Source organism: Hemiscyllium ocellatum, chromosome 10, assembly GCF_020745735.1.
Source record: "Hemiscyllium ocellatum isolate sHemOce1 chromosome 10, sHemOce1.pat.X.cur, whole genome shotgun sequence".
In the NCBI taxonomy this organism is placed as follows: domain Eukaryota; kingdom Metazoa; phylum Chordata; class Chondrichthyes; order Orectolobiformes; family Hemiscylliidae; genus Hemiscyllium; species Hemiscyllium ocellatum.
Genome location: NC_083410.1, coordinates 73,186,313 through 73,206,057, shown reverse-complemented (window position 1 = coordinate 73,206,057; position 19,745 = coordinate 73,186,313). Strand labels below are relative to the sequence as shown.

At 41.6% G+C, this 19,745-nt stretch overlaps 1 protein-coding gene across 2 annotated transcripts in view; it reads right to left on the bottom strand.

The window, feature by feature from the left end:
• Positions 1-16,093, bottom strand: part of LOC132819460 (dynein light chain Tctex-type 1-like) — a 68,841-nt gene extending 52,748 nt beyond the window's left edge. The window contains exons 1-3 of one of the 2 annotated variants that reach the window (XM_060830985.1): positions 15,997-16,093; positions 3,973-4,014; positions 3,764-3,887 (exon numbers count right to left, since the gene is read on the bottom strand). In XM_060830985.1, coding sequence (XP_060686968.1) covers positions 3,764-3,887; positions 3,973-4,014; positions 15,997-16,023 — 193 coding nt within the window. In that variant the 5' untranslated portion in view covers positions 16,024-16,093. The remainder of the gene's footprint in view (positions 1-3,763; positions 3,888-3,972; positions 4,015-15,996) is intronic. The other variant, XM_060830986.1, reaches the window with a different exon arrangement.
• Positions 16,094-19,745: the final 3,652 nt, after the last annotated feature.

Here is a 19,745-nt window from a genome sequence, read left to right as displayed (position 1 = left end):
TCTCTGCCCACCTGCCTATCTTTTCGATAGGATGTATACCTTTGAGTATTCAAAGGCGTGGAATGCCTTGCCTGCAACAGTAGTAGACTCGCCAACTTTATAGCATTTAAATGGTCATTGGATAAACATATGAATGATAATGGAATAGTGTGGCTTGGATGGGCTTCAGATTTGTTTCACAGGTTGGCGCAATATCGAGGGCCGAAGGGCGTGTACAGCACCTTAATTTTCCATGTTCTATATTCAGCTCCCAATCCAGATCCCCTTGCAGCCACAGCTCAGTGATGTCCCCTACATCATAGCTGCCAACTTTGAACTACCCTACAAACTCACTTACCTTATTCCTGATACTTGTTTCCAGATATAATACCGTCAGTTCTACATTAACCATCCTTCTTCAGCAGCACAGTAGCTTAGTGGTTAGCACTGCTGCCTCCTAGCACCAAGGTCCCAGGTTCGATTCTAGCCTTGGGTGACTGTCTGTATTGAGTTTGCACATTCTCCCAGTGTCTGCGTGGATTTCCTCCCACAGTCCAAAGATGTGGTCAGGTGAATTGGCCATGCTAAATTGCCCATAGTGTTAGATGCATTTGTCAGAGGGGGATGGGTTACTCTTCGGAGGGGGTGATGTGGATTTTTTGGGCCAAAAGGGCCTGTTTCCACACTGTAGGGAATCTAATCATTGCCATTCATTCATCCAATATGCTTGAAGTTTGCACACTCTTTCATATTTGTGTCTGTGCTGGAGATTTTAATAACCTCTCCTGAGTTCTGCGCTCTTACCTCCTCCTTCAATTCGGGTTTTCTAATTTCCTCTATTAATGAGCCCTCCCTCTCTATTTAATTTAAAGCCCAGTCTACAGTCCTTGTTATGTGATTCACTAGGACTCAGATCCCAACATGGTTGAGATGAAGTCCGTCCCATTGGAACAAGTCCCTTCTTCCTCACCAATGCCAGTGTCCCATTTCAAACCTATTTCTCCCAAACCAATCTTTGAGCCATGCACTTACCTGTTCAAACTTATTGACCCTGTGACAACTAGCTCATGGGTCAGGTAGTAATCCAGAGATTATTACCTTATTGGTTCTGCCTAACTACTCATACTCCCTTAGCTGTTCATACTGCCCTCGGCTCTAGTTTTATCTCTATTGTTGGTATAACTACATGGATCACGACTACTGAATCTTCACCCTCCCACCCCAAGTTCCTCTGTAGCCCAGATGAGATATCCCGAACATGAGCACCAGGCAGGCAACACAACCTTCGGGACTCTTCATTCTGGCCACACAGAACAGTGTCTATGCCTCTAACTATACTGACCCAATTACAACATTTCTCTGCTCTCTCTCGATTTGAACTTTTCCCTGCACCTTGGTGCTGCTGTCAGTTGGCTCATACTCCCTGCAATCTCCATTTCCATTCATACAAGGAACAAAATTCTTGAACCTGTTGGACAAGGACACGTGCTGATGTTTTTGCAAATCTACCTCCTGGATCCCTCTCCCTGCCTCACTCACAGCCTCCTGTACCTGACCACTGGCTGAATTTGAGTTAGTTAGTCTAAGGGGTGTGACAGTCTCCTGAAACACAGCATCCAGATAACTCTCCCCCTCCCTAATGTGTCGCGAGGTTTGAAGGTCAGACTCTAACTCATCAACTCTGAGACGGACTTCTTTCAGCAACCAACATTTACGACAAAAGTGGTCACTGCGAATCAAATGGGGTCGACCAGCTCCCACATCATGCTGAAACAACACATCACCTGACCCCTCCTTCCTTACTTTATTTCATTAGTTTTGAATTTTAAAAAATTAACCGATTTTGTACCTCTGCTTATGTAAGTTGTAACCAAGAAATTAACAAGATTCAATTTAACACAAATTCAAATTTAGCAGACCCCCTTTTTTTAGTCAATCAAATCATAGCCCTCCCATGATGTCACTTTTCAATTTCGCTCCAGTCAAAACTTCTACCGAATCTGAAACTCTTACTTTCCCAGACTGCTCTCCATTCGTTCCCACTCAGCTTTGGTCCCGAAGTGTACACCCCAAATCCACAAAGTAAATTTTTATATTTTCTAATCTTCTCAGACTGCGCTCTGTTTGCTCCTGCTCAGCTCTGGTCTCTTTAAGTGAAGCATAACTTACCTGATTACTTGCTGAATCTGCACTGGGACACCCAGATCTCCTGCATTTCAGAGCTCTGTAATCTCTTACTACTTAGGTGATATGCTTCTTTTTTACTCTTTCTGCCAAAACGGACAATTTCATATTTTCCCACATTACATTCCACTTGGCAGATCTTTGCCCACTCACTTTATCTATGTTCCTTTGCAGGTTCCTTATGTCCACCTTATGAGTCACTTTGCTACCTATGTTTGTGTACAAAACAATCACTGATTCCTCTTTATCTTCATTGCAAGTTACTTTTAAAGTTAAACATGATTTACCTTTGACAAAACCATGTTGATCCACATGTTTGCTTTGAATTTATCAATGCTCTGTTTTTTTTTAAATAATAGTCTCTAAAAATAGCTTCTAAAATTTTCCCTATGACAGAAGTTAAGCTAACTGCTCTGCAGCTTTAGACAACATTTGGAATACTGAGAAGAGGCCTCTTCACTGTCTAATTCTGGTTGTCCCATTATAGGAAGGAGAGGCTTCAGAAAAGACTTACCAGGATGTTGCCAAAAGTGGAAGGCTTGAGTCATAAGGAGGGCTGGATAGTCTGGGACTTTTTTCACTGGACTGAGAGGTGATCTTATAGATGTTTACAAAGTCATGAAGGGCATAGATAAGATGAATGACAGGTGTCTTTTGCCTAAGGTGGAGGATTTTAAAACCATATTTTTAATGGGAAAGGAGAAATATTTCAAAAGATAATGAGGGGCAATTATTTTATGCAGAGTGGTTCACGTGTGGAATGAACTCCCAGAGGAAGTGGTGGATGTGGATACAGATAAAAAGTTTAAAGAAATTTAGATAAGTATGTGAATAAGAAATATTTGGAGAGATATGGACCAAGTGCAGGCAGGTAAGACTAGTTTGTTTGGGATTATGGTCAATATAGACCCAAAGGGTCTGTTTCCTTGTATCACTCAATGACTATGACTATGACTATTGGTGGAATGCATCTATTCCGTGCTTTCTGGAATATCCCCATAAATGTTTGTTGATGCATCTCTAATGACCTATCCCTTAACCAAAACGGACAGTTCACTTTCACCAGCTCTGCTCTCATGCAAATTCAAATTAGGAGTCTTAGATACATGCTTCTCTTGTTTAAACTGTGGAGTGTTTTCACTATGAGGTCAGTAATTATCCAAAGCCATTGGTCAAAAGTAATCCTAATATGGGTTGCTCGCTGATTAGAGTAAAAAGTGAGGTCTGCAGATGCTGGAGATCAGAGCTGAAAATGTGTTGCTGGTTAAAGCGCAGCAGGTCAGGCAGCATCCAAGAAACAGGAAATTCGACGTTTCTGGCATAAGCCCTAAACATTTATGGCACTAACCATTCTCTAATCAGCCGTCCTTTTTTTTTACCACATACACTATTTAAATGTCTAAAGACAATTCACTGATTTAGGTCATGTCAGTTAATACTGTCTTCTCATACTCTCTTTACTGTCTTCCTATACTGCTACAAAGAGTCAACAAGTCCGTATTGATAACATAGCAATTAAGCAACACAAAGGATGTGTTGCAAGACATTTTCAGAGTATACTTCTGTCTCATTGATTCATCCAATTATTTTTAACACTTACCAATATACTTGAAGGGTTTTCCCAGCTTAGTGAGTTGACTCAGACACAGTTCCACCACACTTGTTGTCCACTGGCTAACTCTGCTCGGCTGATATGCATTTCCACCAATTGCAGCCTCTATTGACTGCAAGTAATAGAAAACTGATAAGTTTTCACAGCTAAGTGTTAAAAATTTAGATAGAACTGAATTGTTCTCAATAACATCTTACCTCTTTAATAATGCCACTAATTTCGTCGACAATAAAGGCAGTCTCAAGAGGAAAGAAAAAGGTTAGTTTTAGACTTTCTGAAATGCTCTTACTTAAAAAAAAATCTATTCACTGTTGTTATGTACGGAGATGAACCCCTCTGTTAATTAAACCAATCACCCGGAAAAGCTCATCTCACCTCATAATCTGTTAAAATATGAGTGACAGAGAACTCACAAATTCCACTATTTAAAGAAATTAACATCCTTTTTTTAACTCTAAAAGTGAACATTAAATAATTATTCACAATTCCATGTCCCTCTTTCTTTTAATTGCTTATTATCTGCCTCCAATTCTATAACAAAATACTGCTCCAATAAGACTTATTAAAATTACACCAATTTAATTCCAAAACCAGGTAGCTGCTGTCTTCTTCTGTTTTCCCTCTTCTGGCTATGGATCTCCCTGGGCCATCTTCTTTCTTTTTACTGTGAGTATGTTTCATATGAAAAAGTACCTTTGATAGAATGCTTCCTAATTTCTTGGAGAGCAAGATGTTAGCTCTCCCTGCGTTTCTGTCTCGATGGTGGCAAAACAATAAATTCAAACTCGATTGGGATTTAGTATCCTGCAGCATAATTTAAACTGACTGATTAAATTCAACTGTTGTCCATTAGCCCACAAAATTCAGGTATCCATTTCACAGCCAAATGTTATATATTTTCAATTTTCCAGTAAAATCTGGGACTGTCATCTTGTCACATACACAGGTGTTTGTAAGCTGTCAGTTCAGAACAGCATTCACACTCTCTTAAAGTACACACCTTCAACTTCATAACACTGTATAGTCAAGGCTTGCAACTGACAATCATTCATGATGCAAAAAAATTATAAACTATGACATAGTATTTTCTAGTTTCCGAGATATTGTTCAACCCTGATTAAAAACCATAGCCAGCAAATGGCTGGGCCTGAGTATCCAAAATCCACAGCCACTGGGGAATTTAGACACAGTTTAAAAAAATGTTGGAATAAAAAGATGGTTGCAGACTAATGACCAAAGTGTGGTAAGCACCCAAGTACACAAATGCCCTTGCAAAAGGAAATTTGCCATGTTTAATCACAATGTCCTATGTTTGATTCCAGATTAATTGCAAAAATCAATGATTTCTAACTGGCCTAGCTAAATCTAGGCCTGGTACCAGCTAAATGGCTCCTATAGAGTTTGGCACTGACTTGATGGGCTGATAGAATAGTTACATCATAGTGATTGTAATTCTGGATTTTCAGACAACACGATAAAACCTGAAGATACATGTTAAGGCACTGTCCTGTTTCATTATTAATTTGAAAATGTTATGTGACATTTCCAAGCCTTCTCTATCCAGCAGAAATAAATACAATTCTTTGAACACAGAACAGGAACGGGCCCTTTGACACAGACTGTTGTGCTGAACATGATGCCAAATTAAACTAATCCCTTCTGCCTGCCCTTGGTCTATATCACTCTATTTCTTGCATATTCAAATACTTATTTAAATGTCCTTAAACGCTCCTGTGGAATCAGCCTCCATCACCACCTCTGGCAGCACATTCTAGAGTCCTACCACTATCTATGTAAAAACTTGCCCTTCACAGCTCCTTTGAACTTTCCTCCCCTTACATTAAATGTATCATTTCAACTCTCAAGGAAAAAGATTCTGATTGTCAATCCCAGCTATGTATCTCATAATTTTAGAGACTTCTAACAAGTCTTCCTTTGGCCCCCGCCGCTCCAGAGAAAACAACTGGAGTTTTTCTCACCTTTTCTTATAGCTCATACCCTCTAATCCAGGCAGCATCCTGGTACTTTTCTGCACCCTCTCCAAAGCCTCTTTCATTCACATGGTGACTCGAATTGCATGCAATACCCTTAAGTGTATCCTAACCAAAGTCTTATAAAGCTGCAATGTGACATCCTGACTCTTGTAGTCAATAAAGGCAAGTATGTCATATGTCTTCTTTACCACGCTATTTATCTGCATGGCTACTTACAAGAATCACAAGATCCTCTATACATCAACGCTTGGTTTTGGTTAATCATATTATAGTTATTAACAAAACTGCAGGCAATTTAAACCATCATGCTTGCACACATAAAAGAAGTCACTCAGTACCATTTCTCTGCCTCCTTGTAATCTTGCACATACTTCCATTTCAGATAATAATCCAATTCTTTCTTGAATGATGCAATTAAGTGTGCTTTCATCACACGCTCAAGTAATGCATCGTAATTACCGTGAGAAGAAGATTTTCCTCAGATATCTTTTTTTTGGTCAATTTCCTTAAATCTATGCTCTTGATCCCTACATCTACTAAAAATCATATAACACCAGGTTATAGTCCAACAGGTTTATTTAAAAATACTAGCTGTCACAGTGCTGCTCCTCCATCAAATAACTAGTGGGGTAGGTTCATAAGACACAGAATTTAAAGCAAAATCACAGTGTCATGCAATTCAAATGATATATTGAACAAGTCTAGATTGCTATTAAATTTTTCATCTTTTAGGATGGGTTGCAGGTTTCGGTTCATGATTGGATAACCAAATCCTGCAAACCATTCGAAATGATGAAAGACTTAACAGCAATCTAGATTTGCTCAATATATCGTTTTAATATATGCCCCACTAGTTACCCGATGAAGGAGCAGCACTCTGAAAACTAGTACAGGTAGACAACCCTTTATCCGAAATTATGAAATCTGAAAAGCTCCAAAATCCAAAGGATTTTGTGAAGTTTTTATCTCATTAACAAGCTTGTGTGGCATGCAAACAATTAACCCAACTCCACACCCACTCGATGCGTGTCACTCAGATACCACATCAGGGGGTGGCAATGGCCCAGCATTGGCAGGCCCCAATTCTATCTCAGGGCCGGTAGTACTCACAGTGAATCTGCTATTTGCTAAGTCGTTTTTAAATTTCACCATCAAAATGGCACCTATACTGAAATTCGAAAAATTCTGAATTTCAAAAACTAGCTGGTCCTGAGCACTTTGGATAAAGGTTTGTGTACTTGTACTTCCAAATAAACCTGCTGGACAATAACCTGATGTTGTGAGATGTTTAACTTTGTCCACCACAGTCCAACACCGGCACCTCCACATCATTCCTACATCTGAGCAAAAGGTTTTACTCCTGTCTACTTTTCAGACCCTTCAGGATATTGAATATGTTAATCAAATCTCCTCTTGACTTTTTCTTCTACAGGGAAAAGTGTCACAACTTTACCAAGCTGTGTTACCAAAGTTTCTCATCCCAGAAAAAAAAATTGTCAGGTGGGATAAAAGATGGGGGCTTGTGATTGTGGGATTGGAATGGATTTAGTGGGATTGTGGGGCAATGGAATTGTGGTGGGATTGATGGGGAGGGTTTGTGGAATCAGTGAGGAGAGATGGGTTACAGGATTGAAGAGAACATAGAGGCTGTGGGAAATGGAGGGGGTGTTGCAGAATTGATGCCGAAATCAGGTTGCATGATTGAGCATTAATTATGGGGAGATTGCAGAATTGAAGATGAAAGACGGGCGTGCTTTGGATAGAGTGCAGAAGACATTTACTAGATTGCTATCTGGATTAGAGGATATGAGCTGTAAGGAGAAAAATTCAAGTTGTTTTCTTTACAGCAACAGAGGCTGAGGGGTGACTTGATGGATGTCTATAAAATTATGAGATGCACAGATCGATTCTGACTGTGAACCTTTTTTCCCCAGGGTCAAAATGTCTAATATTATAGGATATGCATTTAAGGTGAGAGGGGGGATGTTCAAAGGCAATATGAGTGGCAGGATCTTTACACAGTGAGTGGTAGGAGTCTGGAATGCGCTGCCAGGGATGGTGATGGAGGACATTTCCGCGACTTTTAGAATATGCGAAGAATGGGGGGAAATATGGACAAAAGGCAGGCAGAAAGAATTAGTTTAATTTGGCATCATGTTTGAAACAACATCGTGGGCCAAAGGGCCCGTCCAACAGTCAGTTATGGTATAACATGGTAGTTCTGTTCTCATGCAATCCTGTGTTATAAGAAGTAGCACCATTTAAACTCTTGGGGCCAGAAACATATTATAACCAATATATGCTTTAAAAATTCACACTTTAGGAACAGTATCTCCAATTTGTCAATCACCTTATAGCGATTTTGCATCAACGTCATAGCAGAATGACCAATATGTTCTATCTCCTTAAAATTATACCCCCTAGACACTGATCCCTCTATCAAAGGGAAAGGTTTCTTCCAGTCTGCTCTAGCTATGCTCCTCATAATTTTGCAAATCTCAATCATGCCCCTCTCAATCTATCTTTGAGGAAAACAACTACAATCTATCCAATCTCTCTTCAGAAGTGAAATCCACCAGCCCAGGCACCATCCTGGTAAATCTTCTCTGGAATCTCTCCAGTACTGTTACAACCCTTCTATAATATGGATTCCAGAACTGCACACGATTATAAAGTTGGAAGGCAGGAAGCTCTAACTTGTTTGTAAAAATAATGGAGGGGCAGGGAGGGCGGGTGGGGAAGAGTGCATGGCTCCTTTAAGAGGTAGAGTATTTCTATGCTTGGAAATTTATATAGAAAATGTGTCTGTAAGGAACTGAAAATGTACAGACAGTTCTAAAATTGAAACATGTATCAATTGCCTGTGTGATTGAAAGCTTTAGACTTGTTTTGATGTTTTGGCAGCTACCTTGAAATCAGCCTATTAATTTAAACCAAGCACTTAGAAACTGAAAATCAATCAAATTTAAATCTGATGGTTTTTTTAGATTACTTTTTTTTAGATTAGATTACTTACAGTGTGGAAACAGGCCCTTTGGCCCAACAAGTCCACACTGATCCTCCGAAGAGCAACCCGCCCAAACCCATTCCCCTACAATAACCCCTTCATCTAACACCACGGGCAATTTTAGTATGGCCAATTCATCCAAACTGCACATCTTTGGACTGTGGGAGGAAACCGGAGCACCCAGAGGAAACCCACGCAGACATGGAGAATGTGCAAACTCCACACAGACAGATGCCTGAGGCGGGAATTGAACCTGGGTCTCTGGAACTGTGAGGCAGCAGTGAGGAAGTGTGAAAATTGGTTTAACCTGCCTCTCACCCCCTATCTGTTATAAATGAAAGAAATCCTGATAAGCAACATCCTTTATAAGCAACAAGTAACAATTTATTTCACCCTATGGGCGGCATGGTGGCACAGTGGTTAGCACTGCTGCCTCACAGCGCCTGAGACCCGGGTTCAATACCCGACTCAGGCGACTGACTGTGTGGAGTTTGCACATTCTCCCCGTGTCTGTGTGGGTTTCCTCCGGGTGCTCCGGTTTCCTCCCACAGTCCAAAGATGTGCGGGTTAGGTGAATTGGCCATGCTAAATTGCCCGTAGTGTTAGGTAAGGGGTAAACGTAGGGGTATGGGTGGGTTGCGCTTCGGCGGGTCGGTGTGGACTTGTTGGGCCGAAGGGCCTGTTTCCACACTGTAAGTAATCTAATCTAACCTAATCTAATCCTAACAGTGAACAAATTAACAGAACTACTAACAAACTGAACAATTTCGCTCGAACCACTAACTATTCCCTAACTGAACAAAATTCTGCTGGTGTGCTATTCCAATAAACACAAGTCCCACTTACATAAATCCAAGTATTAAGAAAACTGGGGTGGTAAAATAAATACTGGGTGAGAAAAATGTGTTTTATTTTGGTTACTTGTGATTGGTTAAATCAAAAGTAGGGAAATGGCTCTTAACATTGCTAAAGACGTTCTGGGGTTTGAAGACGCTTCCCAAATTTGCCAAGAGAGGAAGGATATACTTTTAGACATAGCAAACAGGTTAGAATTGGGTTTAATTAGGGATAAGAAGAAAGCTGAAATTGTAACTGAGGTAAGCAAGCATTTAGGTTTACCACAGAAACAGTCAGGTGCAGTGGAGTTAGAAAAAATTAAATTGAAAATTAGACATTTGGAGATAGGAAAAGGAAAGAAGGGCCCAGGCAGAAGAGGAAGAAATGGAACAGAAACATTTTGAATTACTGTTATAAGCAGATAAAAGACTAAAAGGAAAAGACAGCGTTTGAACTTCAAGTTGCAAATTAAACAGGATAGCCGACATAAAAGGATGGAAATGAAGGTAGAAGATATGTTTAGTGAGCAGAAGAGTGATGATGAGCAGAGCCACTGTAGCCAAAGACCTGATTGGGATAAACACAAATATGTCAAATCATTACCAAAATTTGATGAAAAAGATGTAGAAGCCTTTTTCATTTCCTTTGAGAAATGGGCCAGGCAGGTGAATTGGCCAGACTGTGTGGGCAATGTTAATTCAGACCAAGTTAGTAGGTAGGGTTAGTAAGGCGTTTGCAGCGCTGACAAATGAGTATCAAGAGATAACGAAGATGTCAAACAAACTATGTTGCGTGCTTACGAATTGGTACCAGAAGCATACAGGAGAAAGTGAGGACTGCAGATGCTGGAGTCAGAGCTGAAAATGTGTTGCTGGAAAAGCACAGCAGGTCAGGCAGCATCCAAGGAACAGGCGAATCAACGTTTTGGGCATGAGCCTGAAGAAGGGCTCATGCCCGAAACATCGATTCTCCCGATCCTTGGATGCTGCCTGACCTGCTGCGCTTTTCCAGTAACACATTTTCAGACCAGAAGCATACAGACAACAGTTCAGAAACATAAAGGAGGAACCAGGTCAGACTTATGTTGAGTTTAAAAGAATCAAACATAGCAACTTCGATAAATAGGTGACAGCATTAAAGATAGAGAGGACAAAAGGATTGTTCAGAGGTTATTCTGCTGGAAGTGTTAAAAAACTCACTTCCAGAGATGATAAGAACTCATAGCAGTTAGTGAAGAAAATTCCAAAAGAACATTGAACAATACAGCACAGTACAGGCCCTTTAGGCCCTCCCCTATACCATCCTCTAATCACTTTAAAATTATGTCCCCTTGTGACAGCCATTTCTGCCCCGAGGAAAAGCTTCTGGCTATCTATTCTATCTATGCCTCTCATTATCTTGTATACCTCTATCTAGTCACCTCTCTTCTTCTTCTCTTCAGTGTGAAAAGCCCTCGCTCACTCAACATCTCTTCATAAGATATTCCCTCCAATCCAAGCAGCATCCTGGTAAATCTCTGCATCCTCTCTAAAGCATGTATATATTCCTATAATGAGGTGACCAGAACTGGACACAATACTCTAAGTATGGTTTTATAGAGCTGCAGCAAAACCTCGTGGCTCTTAAACTCAATCGTCTTGTTAATGAAAGCCAAAATACCATACACCTTCTTAACAACCCTATCAACTTGGGTGGCAACTTTGAGGGATCTATGCACGTGAACCCCAAGACTTGTCTGTTCCTCCACACTGCCAAGAATCCTGCCTTTAACCCAGTATTCAGCATTCAAATTCAACCTTTCAAAATGTATCACTTCGCCTTTATCCAGGTTGAACTCCATCTGCCAGTTCTCAGCCCAGCTTTGCATCTTGTCAATGTCACATTGCAACCTATAACAGCCCTCCACATTGTCCATAACTCCATCAACCTTCGTGTAATTGACAAACTTACTTACCCACCTTTCCAATTCTTCATCCAAGTAATTTATAAAAACTACAAAGAGCAGAGGCCCAAGAACAGATCCCTGCAGGAACCACAGTCACCTCTGGGCTGAATACTTTCCATCCATTACCACTTGTTGTCATCTTTTGGCTAGCCAATTCTGCACCCAGACTGCCAAAATTTACCTGTATCCTGAATGAGCCTACCGTGGGAAATCTTAACAAATGCCTTATTGAAATCCACGTACACCGCATCCATTGCTCGACCTTCATCAATTTGTCTCATCATATCCTCAAAGACCTCATAAGGCTTGTGAAACATGACCTGCCCCTCACAAAGCCATGCTGAATATCTTTAATCAAACTATGCTTTTAAAATAGTCATAAATCTCATCTCTCAGAATCATTTCCAGTATCTTACTTATCACAGACGCAAGACTGACTGGTCTGTAATTCCCAGAAATTTGTCTATTCCTTTTCTTGAACAGTGGAACAACATTCGCCTCTCTCCAATCATCCGGTATGACCCCCATGGAGAGATGAAAATTATCGCCAGAGGTGAAGCAATCTCACTCCCTGTTTCTCATAGGAACCTGGGATATATCTGGTCCAGCCCTGGGGTCTTATCTACCTTGATGCTGCCCAGAATTTCCAACACAAGAAGTTGAGTAACTGCAGGAAACTGAATGGCGTAGTCACAGGCTGGATAGTAGGATGGTATTCAATCTCAACAAAGACCTCAGCTCTGTGGGCAAGATTTACTCAAGAAGAACACAGTAGCAGGTAAAGAAATTAAAATATCGAGAGATAGCAGAGCTGGTCAGTTTCTAACAGTAAGAGGTCAAAGTATGTTGAAGGGCCGACAAGAGGGGAGACCACACTGGATCTGGTGCTTGGTAATGAACCAGGCCAGGTGTTCGATTTAGTCGTAGGTGAGCATTTTGGAGAGAGTGACCATAATTCAGTTACGTTTAGTTTAGCGATGGAAAGGGATAGGTACATGCCATAGGTCAAGAGTTATCGATGGGGTAAGGGCAATTATAATGCGATTAGGCAAGAATTAGGATGTATAGAATGGGGTTGCAAAATGCAGGGGACGCAGATAATCGAAATGTGGAGCTGGTTTAAGGAACAGATATTGCATGTCCTTGATAGGAATGTGTTGCTGGTCAAAGCACAGCAGGTTAGGCAGCATCTCAGGAATAGAGAATTCGACGTTTCGAGCATAAGCCCTTCATCAGGATGGGCTTATGCTCAAAACGTCGAATTCTCTATTCCTGAGATGCTGCCTAACCTGCTGTGCTTTGACCAGCAACACATTTGCAGCTGTGATCTCCAGCATCTGCAGACCTCATTTTTTACTTGATAGGAATGTCCCTGTCAGGCAGTGAGGAAGTGATAAGGTAAGCGAACCGTGCTTTACTACAGTAATTGCATCTCTCATTAAGAAGAAGAAAGAGGTTTATGTGTTGATGAGGCAAGATGGTTCAGATGAGGTGATGGAGACTTACAGATCAGCTAGGAAGGATTTAAAGAGAGAGTTAAGTACAACAAAGAGAGGACACGAGCAGTCTGTAGCAAATAGAATGAAAGAGAACCCTAAAGCTTTCTATAGGTATGTGAGGAATAAAAGGATGATTAGGGTAGGAATAGGGCCAGTCAAAGACAGAAGTGGGAAGTTGAGTGTGGACCCTGTAGAGATCAGAGAGGTGCTAAGTGAACATTTCCCATCAGTGTTCACTCAGGAAAAGGAGAATATTGTAGAGGAGAAGAATGAAGTACGAGATATTAGACTAGAAAGGATCGAGGTTAGTTATGCACAATTCTAGGTGTGAAAGTAGACAAGTCCCTTGGGCCGGATGGATTTTATCCGAGGATTCTTTGGGAAGCTAGGGAGGAGATAGCAGAGTCTTTGCCTTTGATATTTGAGTCTTCATTGTCTACAGGTTAAGTACCTGAGGACTGGAGGATTGCAAAAGTTGTGCCCTTGTTCAAGAAAAGCAGCAGAGATGACCCAGATAATTATAGACCAGTGAGCCTTACTTCTGTTGTAGGAAAGGTTTTGGAAAGGATTATTAAAGGTAAGATTTATAATCATCTAGCAAGCAACAATTTGATTTCAGATAGTCAACATGGTTTCGTCAAGGGCAGGTCGTGTCTCACAAACCTCACTGAATTTTTTGAGAAGGTGACCAAGCATGTAGATAAGGGTAGGGCAGTTGACGTGGTATACATGGACTTCAGTAAAGCTTTTGATAAGGTTCCACATGGTAGGCTGATGGAGAAAATGCAGAGGCATGGATTTGAGGGTGACTTAGCAGTTTGGATTAGAAACTGGCTTTCTGGAAGAAGGCAGCGAGTAGTAGTTGATGGAAAATATCCAGTCTGGAGTCCAGTTACGAGTGGTGTGCCACAAGAATCTGTTTTGGGACCACTGCTGTTTATCATTTTTAAAAATGACTTAGACGCAGGCATAGGTGGATGGATTAGTAAATTTGCAGATGACACTAAAGTTGGTGGAGTAGTGGATAGTTTGGAAGAATGTTACAGGTTGCAGGGGGACTTGGATAAACTGCAGAATTGGGCTGAGAGGTGGCATATGAAGTTCAATGCAGCTAAATGTGAGGTGATGCACTTTGGGAAGAATAACATGTCAATGGAAAGATTCTTGGTAGTGTGGATGTGCAGAGGGATCTTGGAGTCCATGAGCATAGATCCCTGAAAGTTGCCACCCAGGTGGATAGCGCTGTTAAGAAGGCATATGGTGTGTCAGGTAGAGGAATTGAGTTCTGGAACCACAATATCATGCTGCAACTATACAAAACGCAGGTGCGGCCACACTTGGAATATTGTGTACAGTTCTGGTTGCCCCATTACAGTAAGGATGTGGAAGCATTGGAAAAGATGCAGAGCAGATTTACCAGGATGTTGCCTGGTCTGGAGGGAAGGTCTTATGAGGAAAGGCTGAGAGACTTGGGTTTGTTCTCATTGGAAAGAAGGTGGCTAAGAGACATACAAGATGATCAGAGGATTAGATAGGGTAGACAGAGAAAGACTTTTTCCTAGGATGGTGATGTCAGCTTGTACGAGAGGGCATAACTACAAATTGAGAGGTGATAGATTTCAGAGGCAAGTTCTTTATGCAGAGAGTCGCAAGGGTGTGGAATGCCCTACCTGCTAAGGTAGTCAACTCAGCCACAATCCTGAGATAAGCACATGGATGATTTTGGGATAGTGTGGGGGACGAGCTGAGAATAGTTCATAGGTCAGCGCAACATCGATGGCCAAAGGGCTTGTTCTGCGCTGTATTGTTCTATGTTCTATGGTAATAAAATATCTGAAAATGAACCTTCCTGCTCAGCGAGCAAACCTACATCCAGAACTGTCACTGGTATCCATATACACAGATTAAGAAGGACACCAGTTTGACTGGGACAATACATCCATCCTGGGATAGGCCAAACAAAGGCACAGAAATTCCTCGAGGCGTGGCATTCAACCTGGAACTCCAGTAACCAACACATAGATTTGAATCCTATTTACCAACCTATCCTAAACAGAACCAGAAATGATACCACCCACCACAACACATAAACAACAAGCAGGGCAGAACACCAACACTTCACCAGACGCTCACTGATGATGTTATCTCGTTTGGTGACAAAATGTCTGAACACAAACCCACCAGCTCAGCAAACAATCAACCAGATATGCACTTGTGATACCAAGGCACAGAGGATTTGGACAAAGTGCTGAGAAATGGGATCATTAGTTAGATGGTTATTTTTGACAGGCAAGGAAGCAATGGGGCAAAGTTTTTTTTATGCTGCAGGTCTATGACCCCAGGAATCTTCCTTCCACAAATTTACAATCTGCCACATCTCTCACTCTCAATCCCACAACCTGATTTCCATATCAACTCTGCAATTCCACCTCCATCTCCCAATCCCTCAAACCCTCCCCATGTCCTTCTCAATCTTGCAACCCATTTCTCACACAAACCTCCCCCATCAATGCCACAACTCAGTCGCTTCGCTTCACCTCACCATTTCCCAGTACCGCAAATCCCCGATCATTAACCTACAATCAGGCAACCCCCATCTACACCCTCCCAATCTGTTGCCCCAATCCTCCAACTGCACCTCCAACCCACCATCGCCAATCCCACGATGCCCACAAACCTTCACCTCTACATCTCCCTTCTTCCCATTCCACGAACCCCATCACCACCTTTCTCTAACTGCTGTTGTCTCGTTGGCCCCGTTTCCCTTCCGGATATTATGACTTTTAACGTCGCTCAGAAACAATCAAATATCGAACGGCCTTCATTTCCTTTACACAGTAAATAGCCTGTGACTTGCAGAGGCCAGGCAAGTCGTCTACCAGTTTCTGAATACTGAACCCAGATGACTCACATTATTTTTAACCCCAGTTGTCACTCACCTCCTCTCCGCTCTGATATTCGTCCATTTTTCTAACGGTTTTACACGCACGCGTGATTTCCGTGCACGAGGTTATGTAATGTTGGAGCTCGCGGTAGGTTTGTGCGTGGCCTTGGAGGTCACTGTGTGGTGCATTTGTTACTTTTGTCACTATTGCAATTATGTCACACATTTTTAAATATACAAAGCAAATTTCTGTTCATAGCTGTTGTAGGAGGAAAAGACAAATGGCTGCAAATGCTTAGCAATTTCAAACTGGAAAATAATCAGGAAATTATTAAATACAGTGTACGATTTCAAAAGGGATGTGGGAGCAGTGGGACCAGGAAGGTGTTTGAGTTTATGTCATTGAAGGTGGCTGAACAGGTTGTACTGAGATTGCATATGTCTTTAATGTCCTCTTTAGGGGATCATGCCTCCCCTAATCTCCACTTAATCTGTAGGAGAGCTATAGACGATCTCCATCAACATTTACTGCCCCTTGGTATTTCTCATCTCCATCAAGACTTCATCAAGACTTTCTGAGCCTATGACATTTCTCACAATTCATTGCTTCTATCCTTTACTAACGATGTTAACCCATCTCCTTTCTTTTATTTGTTCTTTCTATATGTTGAACATCCCCAGGTGCTCAGTCCCCATCATTGGTCATCCTCAAACATGTCCCTTTATTTTCAATGATATGAAAAACATGTATATCTATTTGTGCTGTTGATTTGTCTACCTTATTGGGAATGTTCCATGCATTAAGCTTCAATACTTTTAGACTTGTCCTGTTTACCTTGTTAGCTTTATTTTGTATTAAGGCCCCACTTGTTTTTTCACCTTTTTTTTGCCTTCTACTTTAGCTTCTTGATTTTCTATCTTTCGTCTCTATCCTTGTTTACCCTTTCTCTGTCTCCCTCATCAGGTCCCTATTCTAGCACAAACAAACCGTACCATGGCGGCATTGGCCCCAATCCTACCTAGATGTGACCAGAACCGATCCCAGGAATCTGCATCCCTTCCTCAGCAGTATTTCTTCAGCCATATTTTAATTTGATGTATCCTGTCATATCTACATCCGTTAACATGTGACACTGTGGTATCCCTGAGAGTACTACCTTTGAGGCCCAACTCTTTTTTGTCCTAACTCCCTATACTCACCTGTAGGACTACATTCCTTTCATATGGTTCATGCTAATATGTACCATGACGAATGGCCATATTGAGCGATATACAGCATTGGATTAGGAGATACAGGGAGGCTTATGCAGACACTGAGGGCTCAGAACAGCAGAAGCCCAAAAGGAGTATTGAATGCACATAATGGAATTCAAAAAGGAGAGTTAAAAGAAGATGTGATACTGGATAAAGGAAAATCCTAAATTGCTTTACAAATGCATTAAAGGATAACAAAGGATTTATTACGACGATAGCAGTAATTTGTGCTGTAGAAATTGGGGAGAAGGTCTGTGATACAATTTTTAAAAATTAGCCTAACTAGAAGATTCTAACTGATTTGACAGTTAAAAGTAGATCCATTTCTGGGGCCAGATGAAAGATATCTAAGGTTGTTAAGTGAAGTTAGGTAGTATTTAGCAGGGTGCTTGCAAAAATTTTCAATTCCTCTCTGGCCTTAGGAGAGGCACTGGAAGACTGCCAGTATGGTTATTCAAGAACGGATAAACAAGGAAATTCTAGGCAAATCAGTATAACCTCAGTAGTGAAGAAACTATTGAAAGCAATTCTGAAAGACAGAATGAATGTGCATTTGGAGAAGCAGTGATTAATCAAGAACAAGCAAGGTGAAGAGGTCAATTGTTAGGGGACACAGGTTCAAGGTGCAAGGGGGCAAGTTTAAAAGGGATGTGCAAGGTAGGTTTTTCACGCAAACGGTGATAAGTGCCTGGATTATGCTGCCAGAGGAGGTAGTGGAAGCAGACAAAACAGCAGCATTCAAGAAGCACCTGGATTAATACATGATAGGAAGGGAATAGAGGGATACGGATCCTGTAAAGTGAAGTTTTAGTATGGAAGGACAAAATGTGATGGCGTAGGCTTGGAGGGTAAAAGGGCCGATTCCTGTGCAGTATTGTTCTTTGTTCTTTATATTCCCAGTTTATTTGTTGAACTTAAATTCCACCAGCTACCATGTTTGAATTTGAACCCATGTCACCAGAACACTAGCCTGGGCCTACGAATACTAGTCCAGCTGCATTTACGTCTGTGTCCCCAACTCCCTGTGCCATGATGCCCATCACCATACCGAGTGACGCAGATGTGATAAACACAAATTAACTTTATTAGACAGCAATACATCGCAGAGGTAACTCCGATAAATGGTGCAAGCAAATAACCACCTTGCGGAGGTCAGTGCAGGCAGGTTTGATCCTGTTTTTGCCCATTTCCCTTGTTAACGGGCTTGTTAGCTGTCAGACATGCATGTACATGGACCTGCATACTTGCACCCCTTTTGCATTGTTAGGTTGTATAGGGCACAATATACAGGTACCACAATGTTGCAAGGATCAGACAGGTCTCTAGAGGGTTACAAGGTAAACAGGAAGGACTTGAAGAGTGGACTTAGGAGAACTAGAAGGGGGCATGAAAAAGCCTAGCCAGGTACAGTAAAGGAAAATTCCAAGGTGTTCTACACTTATGTGAGGAACAAGAGTATGGCCATTGTGAGGGTAGGGCTGATCAGGGACAGTGGAGGGAATTTGTGCCTCGAGTCGGAGGAGGTAGGGGAGGTCATTAATGAATACTTTGTTTCAATCTTCACTAGGGACCTTGTCTTTTGTGAGGACAGCATGAAACAGGCTGATATGCTCAAACAGATTGCTCCTAAGAAGGAGGATGTGCTGGAAAATTGGAAAGACGTGAAGATAGATAAGTCCCCTAGACCAGATGGGATATACCCAAGATTACTACAAGAGAGGTTGCTGTGCCTTTGCCAATGTTCCTCGCTGTCCACTGGAGTAGTACCAGATGATTGGAGGCTGGAAAATGTTACTCCTTTGTTCAAGAAAGGGACTAGGGATAACTCTGGGAATTACAGACCAGTCAGTCAGTGTTGGCAAATTATTGTAGAGGATTCTGAGAGACAGGATTTATGATTATTTGAAAAAGCATAGCTTGATTAGAGATAGTAAGCATGGCTTTGTGAGGGGTAGATCATGCCTCATTGTGTAGAATGAGGATGAGACAAAACATATTGATGAATGTAGAGCAGTGGATGTGGTGTCTATGGATATTAGCAAGACTTTTGGTAAGGTTCCCCATGGTAGGCTCATTCAGAAAATAAGGAGGCATGGGAGAGAGGGAAAATTGGCTGTCTGGATACAGAACTGGCTAGCCTGTAGAAAACAGGGGGTGGTAGTAGATGGAAAGTATTCAGCCTGGAGCTTGGTGACCACTACTGTTCTGCAGGGATCTGTTCTGGGACCTCTGCTCTTTGTGATTTTTATAAGTAACTTGGATGAGGAAGTGGAAAGGTGGGTTAGTGATTCATTTTGAAGGCTGAACTTAAATGCAGATTACAGGGTTAAAGGCAGGATTCTTGGCAATGTGGAGGAACAGAGGGATCTTGGGGTCTGCATCCATAGGGTTGATAAGTTGATAGGGTTCTTGAGAAGATGAATGGTATCTTGGCTTTCATTAGCAGGGAGATTGAGTTCAAGAGCTGCGAGGGTATTCTGCAGGAATTCACCAAAGTTGCACCTTCCAAACTCGTGACTTGCATCCTCTAGAAGGACAAGGACAGCAGAT